This window comes from Cynara cardunculus (genome assembly GCF_001531365.2).
Source record: "Cynara cardunculus var. scolymus isolate 2C chromosome LG 10, CcrdV1, whole genome shotgun sequence".
In the NCBI taxonomy this organism is placed as follows: Eukaryota; Viridiplantae; Streptophyta; class Magnoliopsida; order Asterales; family Asteraceae; genus Cynara; species Cynara cardunculus.
The window spans coordinates 9540758-9549953 of NC_037537.1; the positions used below are offsets into that span (position 1 = coordinate 9540758).

Here is a 9196-nt window from a genome sequence, read left to right on the forward strand (position 1 = left end):
CCATTAGTGGGGTGAGTGATTTGTTGTGTTTCAAATCAGACCCATTATATATATATATCATTTAAAAATAGGGTTTGGTTAATATATATATATATATATATATATATATATATATATATATCATTTAAAAATAGGGTTTGNAAATAGGGTTTGGTTAATATATATATATATATATATATATATATATATATATATATCATTTAAAAATAGGGTTTGGTTAATATTTTGCATGTTAGTCATAAATTTTTTCCTGGTTACAACAAAAATTGGAAAATGTGTAACTAGTTATACGGTATGTATGTGGTATTTAATAAGACATTGTTTCAAACATTTTTTTGGTGGATGTAGGGTTTACTTCTGCCACCAATATCTAGCAATTCAACGTTTTGCAACACTTAATGTGTTGACGAGTTTCAAGACCCATAACAACTAGTTCAAGAAAATAGATAATACCGGTTGCCATAAAAACCACTAGAGTGTATATATATACATAGGATCATCTGAGAATTTTATCTGTGAAAATCCCTTTGTTACCATGGACGAGTTCGGTTGTTTTATTTTTTCTTGAATAACAACGAGATTTTATTAAAAAAAAACTAGCAAGACGCTAGAACAAACAATTACATACAAGAAAATAGGATATAGCCAAGAGAGGTTTATGAAGCCAATTTACCCAATTAATCTTAAACTTGCACTTCGATTGCTTGATCTTTTTCTTAAATAACAACAAGATTTTATTAAAAAACTAGCAAAATAATTACATACAGGAAATAGGAAATAGGAAATAGGAAAAAAGAAAAAGAGGGGTTATGAAGCCAACCCATCAAATTAATCTTAACCTTGCACTTCGGTTTTTGATTTGATGCATCAAAGAAACATGGTGGCAAGACTGTAAATAAATTGAACTTCGATGGCATTTTTGTAAGGGGACAAGAAGATTAACATACATTTCACACCTTAACACGTCAACGTTAACACATCTTACCATAAAAATACTGAAACTTAACCTACCTTAACAAATCTTAAGATTCCTTAACATGCAATCTTAACATACCTTATAACATTTAAAAACAATGAACATTATCATACTTTGACATTGAAAACATTGAACATATATATACAATTTTATTTGTTTATTCAACATTATAATATTTTGAATGGTAATATAGAAAATTATACAGATTCAAGCATCTATCAGTTTACAAAAACAAACAGAGTATTATTGATTATACTTTTGAACTTCAGCACCATCTCATATCACTTAGAAGTAAATAAAACTTCATATTTCAGCACCTATTAAAAATTAAACACCACCTAAATAACGGTTGAGATCTATTGCCACATTCTTAACCTTTTTACCATTTTCAATTAAATCTTAAGAAGTCCTTTTTCATGGAAACTATGAGAACCACTTCGTGGTCTACGGTTATCTTTTTCTAGATTTGATTGAAGGGTGTTGATCGCACATCATTTACGTGAAGCAAGGGAAATCTCGCCAACCAGTGCTCCGCCTCTCCTCCGCATCTCCTCGTCATCATGCATAAAATACCTTAACATTGTAGTTTTCATGTTAAGGTATGTAAATTATGTTAAGAAATGTTGAATTTTAGTTACCGTAGGTATCATGAATAACATACATTAGGGGTTCTGAGAGAAATGATCGATTAAGGTTAATCAATTGAAAGGGGTAATGATCGATTAAGGTTATTTAATTGAGAGAGGTCAAATGAGTGATTAAGAAACACCCGTTGTTGAGTGTTTGGAGAACAAAAAGAGGCAAAGAAGGGGTTGGTTTACCTCTTATCAGATGAAAGGACGATAAGACATAAGTGCCTCTGAAAAATTAGAAAAAACAAATAGTTTGAATGACCCTACCTCTTATCGAACCAGACATAAAAGACTGATAAAAGTTTTCTTTAAAAACAAACAAGCCTTTAATGATTTGATCCAAGAGATGCGATTAAAACTTATTTTTTAGAACATTATTTTGAAAGCTAAAACGATGGACCCATGCCTTTTTAATCATAAATATGCCAAATATAATAAAAAAGATGTACGTAAACAAATTATACCAGAAAAACGATCAACCATTTTATTCTATCTTCTAAATTAATTTAAGATCCAAAATATTATATTTTTCTTCCTTTTTTTCTTCATATTATTACATTATCCACTTTTTTACTATTCTTATTTGAACCTTTCCTACATATACAATTATTGACAAATAATCGTGTGAGAATAGTAGTTAGGGTGAGAAGCGTAAGAAGGGGATCTGGACCCTTGATCACACACCCACCCTATGTATCTCGGTGTATCTCATTACTGTTGATATTCAATTAGGATTGATCCAAAGATGAAGATCTCTTATTACCATCCATACCCTTTTCACCATAATTTCCATCCTCAATGGATCCTAACCCTACAACTGTTAGTGCTCACTTTGGTATATTTAATACTTATGTGGTGTTTTAGAAACGAAACTGTTGATCCCGTTAGGGTCTACAAGAGTTTTATAGAAACAATTTGTAGAAGCGGGGGGAGGGGGATGAATACAAACATATGAAACTTTCCAAATTTAAAATATATATTGATAAAGAAGAATCAATACAGATTTTACAAGATTGTATGCAGAAATAGATAAGGTAAACATAACCAATCTAAAACAATCTAAGTTACACAAAAATGATCTTAGCAAAGAGAAAAGATTTACTGTTAAGACTAAGAAGAAAATGAGTTCTTTCTGGGTAAGAACTTTTTAGAATACTTGAAAATAGATTCTAACTTGCTTTGAAAATAAACGTAAGTGTTCTTAGATGGGTGTGTGTTCTTTCACGTATGCACGCAAGGATTAAGGTGTCTATGCATGAAGATAACACACATCTATTTATACCCATTGCATTAAATGCACATTTAATACAATGTAGAAGGGTTTGAACACACGTCAAGCTTTTAGAGAAAAAACTTGTCATTTGCTACAGTGAATAGTATAAAAGCCTATTCATGAACAGACATCCTTTAATGGAGTTGGTAGGTAGTAGAGTCAACTAATCGGTTCCGTACTGTACTATACTCTAGAAAGGGTATGAGTTTGTCCTTTGTGTGTGGAAGGTCAAGACAAAAAGCAATCTTGCACAACAAGCTTCAATTGATTGCTGAATGCTGGAATAACCCTGAAGGTCTCTTCAGCATTCATTGAGGCTTGGGCAGTCTTCACACATATGCTAACCAGGTTGTAATCACTGAATGCCCCTTCAGATCACGAACACGCTAGTCTCTAATATTCAGTTTCAGTCTTCGACTTTTGCTGAAGGTTCTTTGGTGTGAGTTTTGTCTTCTTAAAGTATCACTGTCGCTGATGGATTTATAATACATGTCTTAGATCACTGAACAAACTCAGTGATAATCGCTGAAACTGAAAGAGAGAAACATAATACTTTGTAATAGATAAAAGGGATTATCATCAAATCAATGAGATAGAGGATCAATAATCTCCCCATATTTAATGATAACAAAGCAACATAAAGAAAGTTACCTTATCATATAGCAGTAAGGAAAAGTTACATATAAAGTACATGTCCCTTTTAACTGTTTTGTGATCTTTTCAGTGGGTCGGTTTTTACTTTGAAAATTTTCTTAAGTTATAAATTTAAGAAAAAGTATAAGAAGGGAAACGGAAACTGAAAGCATGTTCACTGACTTATAGACTGTTAGTAAATGTAAGAGAAACACTGGAACTCATAGACATGTGTCCCTATTACACTTTCAGGGATCTTTTTCAGTGATGCAAAAGAAACACTTATATGAATTTCAAAAGGAAATATTACAAGATGTTCAGTACATGTCTTAGACTTACAATATATAAGTTAAACACTAAAACTCGACATAGAATACAAAAGATATACAGTGAATGGACAAATTACAAAAGAAATAACTAATCTAAGTTGTTCAGATTAATGTAGCCATGTACATCTTCTCCGAGCTCCTTTCGACGTAGGAATTCTTTTCTGATCTTGCGGTCCATCACTTCACCATATATGTCATCATCTAACCAAAACCTGATGTAAGCGAGATGTTCCATCGGGCATAGATGTAACTCATATATTCTTTGAAAGATGACTTTGCCTTCATAGTCAAGGAAGATGAATCCTAACTCAGGTTTCATGTGCACAATGTTGGGTATGATAGGTTCAACATTAAAATATCTGGTTTCTTCTAAGCCTTCAAGACTTCATCTAAGGAGAACTTTGTTTCATGTTCGTTTCTCAGGGATGTTCTGTCATTAGGACTTGAAGGTATTTTTCTTCTTCCACCTTTCTTCAGAGTTGGCTTTTCAGGGACTGCGACATACCTGGACATCTTCTTGATTAGCTTGCTGATGATGTCTTTGATAATTGGCTTATGTCGAGATTTTGAGGGCTGAATGGCTTGGCGGATCTCCAGCCATTCACTGTAGCCGTACTCGCCGAGATAGGAAGGATACTCGATGACCGCCTCAAAGTTATTCCTGGTGATGAGCATTGAGATCAGCAAACCATCGTCTTTCATCCGTTCGCTGATGGTGACGTTTAAGATAGGATGAGGGCTGACTCTATTTTGTAGGCATTCTTAGCTCCAACGTCTGTCTCACTCGGCTAGCTTCAAATTTTTCTCGTGTTCAACTTCTGCAATAGAGAGAAGCTTAGCTTGGGCCTGGACAACGTTTACCGTCTTTGTGGATTTCTTCCTTGGAAGAACTTTGGTGGCAAGGGACTTGGCCAGCTTTAAGCTGTCCTCAGTTTGTTTTATTTGAAGTTCTAGTTCTTCCTCGGCCTTGAGAGCCTCGAGTCTTCCATCTTCTGTCAGGAAGTCGAAATCACCACAACTAGAGGTACGAAGATGAATTTTTACTCTAGTTTGGTCAAGCGACTCCCTGAGCTGAGAAATCTGCTGGTCGGTGGGAGCGTTAGGTCATGGGTTTTCAGGGACCCATTCCTCCACCGGACCGCAGGTAGTTGTGGGGATGGAGAGTTGGTACATAGAAGTTATGGTGATTTGGCTAGAGGACTAATTAGATAAAGGTTCTAGAGGATTGAACAATACCTTAAGATTGCCTTCTCCAACAACACCTTTTTTTTTTCGACTTGGTGCTTTTCTTGAGATGCCTCTTTTTCCCTTTGCACCCCCTGGGATGCAGAATCCTTGAGGGCGACGCCTTTCGTGGCACCGGTAGGTCTCTGGTATTGAATAGTGAATTTGTCGTCGTCATCTTCATCATCATCATCGTCCAGGTCATTTCCAACGTTAGGAAGGTCGGGAGACTCACCGTCTTCTTCATCATCTTCTTCATCGTCTTCTTCCACATCACCATCATCAGCTGCAAAGGTGATGGGAAGGTCATCGTCGCGAGCTTTAGCATCATCTCATACGATATCAACATCCTTAGCTACAAGAGCTACAGGAAGTTGGATTTTCATTAACAACCTCAGCTTCAGCTTCAACTCTAGGAGCTTCAGCTTTAGCGTCATCATTTGCTGGTACAATAGTGTTGGTCCCGTTAGGGTCTACAAGATGTGTACAACAATATGTAGAAGAGAGGGGGGATGAAAACAAACACAGTAAACTTATCAAATTTAAAATATATATTGATAAAGAAGGATCAATACATATTTTACAAGATTGTTTGCGGAAAGATAAGGTAAATAAAACCTATCTAAACAATCTAAAGTTACACACTAATTCTTAGCAAATAAAGAAAAGATTTGCTGTTAAAGACTTAGAAGAAAGAAAGTTCTATTTGGGAAAGAACTGTTTAGAATACAACAAAGAGATTCTAACTTGCTCTTGAAGATGAGCTTATTTTTTTTAGATGTATGTTCTTTTACTTAGACGTAAGTAGGTTTTGAGTGAGGAGTGAGATAGTATCTCTGCTTGGAGATAGAACACATCTATTTATACCCATTCATTTAATGCAACGTGGTAGGGTTAGAACGCGTGTCAAGCCTTAAGAAGAATGCTTGTCCTTTGCTACAGTAAATAGTACAAAAGACTATTCATGAGCAGACATCCTTTCACAAAGTTGGTGGTTAATAGAGTCAACTAATCGGCTCCGCACCGTACTAACTTTTAGAAAGGGTATGGGTTTGTCTTTTGTGTGTATAAGGACAAGACAAAAACAATCGTGCTCAACAAGCTTCTTTTGATCGCTGAATGCTGGAATAACCTGAAGGTCTCTTCAGCATTCGCTGAGGCTTGGGCAGTCTTCACACATATGTGGACAAGGTTGTAATCACTGAATACCCCTTCAGATTACGCACTCGCCAGTCTCTAATCTTCAGTTCAGTCTTCGACTTTCGCTGAAGGTTCTTTGGTGTGAGTTTTGTCTTCTTGAAGTATCACTGTCACTGATTGGATTTACATTACAAGTTCTTCAACAATTACTGAATAGACTCAGTGATGATCGTTGAAACTGAATAAACAGAAACATAAATACTTCGTATAAGGTAAATGTAATATTCGGGTTTCAAGTTTTGATTTAAGATTTTGGAAACGAATATATTTATATAATATATATATATATATATGTATGTTAGGAGTGTGGGATGCGTGTGATGAATTTAATAAAAGTTTTGTTGTGAGGGAAGGGAAAGTCGGCTGATGAGTACCACCATCATCACTCTTTGCATTTACTATATATAGAAAATGGAGATAGATGAAAAAGTTTTTACACTCTTTTTAAGAGGAAAGTTTCCCTCGTTTATCATCCGGATTGGCAGAAAGAAGAAGAAGAGAATTCAAACTAGGATTATCGGTTTTAAGATGAGTGTTAAAAGCTTTGAACTGTCAACTGTTTGTATAACAATTTAATTGCTTAAAGATCTGGCTTGTTATTCCATTATATATATGTGTGTTGTGCGGACTTCATCCTAAACCATACAAGTGGTGTCCGAGATTTAACTGAAACCGGTCGAGTGTTGTCCGGATTACCCCCTAAACCGGACAAGGGGCATCCGAATTTGCCCTAAGCCACCCAAGAGGCCATCGGATTCTACTTAAACCGCTTGAGTACCAACCGGATTTCCCTTAAACCGGCCAAGGAATATCCGGATATGTCTAAATCGCTCAAGACTAGTTGTCCGGATTCCAAGTCCGGTCGATTGTCCAGATTATCATTTTTGTTCTAAATTATTGTCCGGATTTCATATTCGGACAATGATGACCGGATTTCCATATCTGGCTTAATTTTGATTAAGTTCTATTATCATAAATGTAATGGCGGTGTAACCGCGAGAGAGATGTAATGGCGGTGTAATCGCGAGAGAGATGTAATGGCGGTGTAACCACGAGGGAGATGTAATGGTGGTGTAACCACGAGAGACATGTAATGGCGGTGTAACCGCGAGATAGATGTAATGGCGGTGTAACCGCGAGCGAGATGTAATGGCGGTGTAACCGCGAGAGAGATGTGATGACGGTGAAACCACGATAGAGAGATGTAATGGCGGTGTAACCGCGAGAGAGATGTAATGGCGGTGTAACCGTGAGAGAGAGGAAATGGCGGTGTAACCGTGAGAGGAATAGATAAATGTTTATGTCTGTACAGTTTTGATTCTAAACTGCTAGTTTGGAAAGTATGTTATTATTTGAGATTTGTACACTCACTAGACCTTTTGGGTCTAATGCTCAGTTGTTAGACTAACCTGCTTTGTAGGTCATCATACCTCACAGGATAAAGGAAAGGGGAAAGTGTAGAATTAATGATATTGAGTTACTCATAAATGTATTAAAGAAAGTTTTTGTTAGTCCATATTTTGTAAACAATATTACATACTGTGTTACGAGTAATATCATGTGGTTTATCTATACGTGGAAATTGTGGGTTGTTACAGTTGGTATCAGAGCCTTAGTTTAAGGGATCTGGGTATTTGCGAAATACTTAGACTTAAACTAGAGGTGTGGAAGTTATGATAATAGGTTTCACTGGAACTATGAACATGGGGAATATGTTATAGCTGAACCTATTAGGAGAAAGATAGATTATATATGATTGATATAATCTAAGTTATGGATAGACTTGACGATAAACGTGTATTATGTTTTGATTATATGAATAATCATATGTGTTTAAATGTACAGAAAGAGACATACAACTGAGAAATGGCAGATAATCTTAATCAGTCGGAAAGGACCTCTACCGGTTATGGAAGAGGTCGGAAAAGAAGAAATATAACCCAAGGGGAGGACCCGGAAAATGTAATGACAATAGAAACACGAAGTCGCAGCAGGGGTCGAGGATGAGGTAGAGGTGCTAGACAAGAAACTCATGGGGAACAAGAATTGTCGGCCCAAGAAAGTTCAATGTCTGGCTGTGGTAGAGGAAGAGTAAGGAGTGGACACAATGTTTCTGACCCCAGATTTATTACTCAGGAAATGCTGGCAGCTGAGTTGGGAAAATTCTAAGAGAGCTTGGTAAATTTGTTGGGATGTTCGGTTCCGAATAAACCAGAAATTTTAAGAGAACCTGAGCAACAGGAAGAAGCCGGAGCTAGTACCCCGGTAACTGGTACATATGTACCCCTCACTTTGTCTTCAGTTCAGAAAGGAGGGGATATCAAAATGTTTCTTGCCTGTAAACCTCCTATATTTTCTGGGGAGCGTGACCCTGTTAAAGCCATGTGTTGGCTTAAAGAGATAGAGCTGAGTCTGCAAATCAGTAAAAGTGCGGAAGAGGACAAAGTTATGTTTACTGTATCTCGTCTGAGATCAAGTGCTTTGTACTGGTGGGAAGTTCTGTCTAGTTTTGATCCAAACATTTTAAAAACTATGTTATGGGAAGAATTTGTGGTCAAGTTTAAAATGCAGTATTGTCCTGAAGCGACAGTACGAAAGTTAGAAGATGATTTTCTTCGTCTTGAACAAGGAAACATGTCAGTCCGCCAGTATATAGAAGTTTTCATGGAACAATTTCGGTTTGCTGAAGCCTATATCATATCTGAAAACAGTAAGGTAAGAAAGTATATCTGGGGTTTGGAGGAAAATCTTCGAAAGTATGTGATATCCAGGAATCCGACAACGTTTCAAGCAGCAGTTGATGCCGYTGAAATTCTGGAGCAAGACATTAACCAACAACCACAAGAAAAGGTTAGAGAGAAAAGAAAAAGGAAAGCTACAATGACTAATTTCCGTAGACCGAAGTTTAGGGAAAATTTGAATAGACCAA

The 9196-nt window shown here is 36.3% G+C and overlaps 1 protein-coding gene across 1 annotated transcript; it reads right to left on the reverse strand.

Moving 5' to 3' along the window:
* Nucleotides 1-4623: 4623 nt before the first annotated feature.
* Nucleotides 4624-7692, reverse strand: LOC112519958 (pheromone-processing carboxypeptidase KEX1-like). Its single transcript, XM_025128273.1, has 4 exons — nucleotides 7677-7692; nucleotides 5436-5540; nucleotides 5080-5353; nucleotides 4624-4861 (listed from the first exon to the last, which is right to left on the reverse strand). The coding sequence occupies exons 1-4, from the start codon at nucleotides 7690-7692 to the stop codon at nucleotides 4624-4626; spliced, it is 633 nt and encodes a 210-aa protein (XP_024984041.1).
* Between the last annotated feature and the right edge of the window lie 1504 nt (nucleotides 7693-9196).

Excerpts from the sequence above, each read along its gene's own strand:
- LOC112519958 (XM_025128273.1), bottom strand. Across the intron at positions 5,354-5,435 it reads TAATGAAAATCCAACTTCCT|CTGATGATGGTGATGTGGAA; the intron begins GTAGCTCTTGTA and ends TCACCTTTGCAG. Across the intron at positions 4,862-5,079 it reads TTGGAGAAGGCAATCTTAAG|TTGTGGTGATTTCGACTTCC; the intron begins GTATTGTTCAAT and ends TCGTACCTCTAG.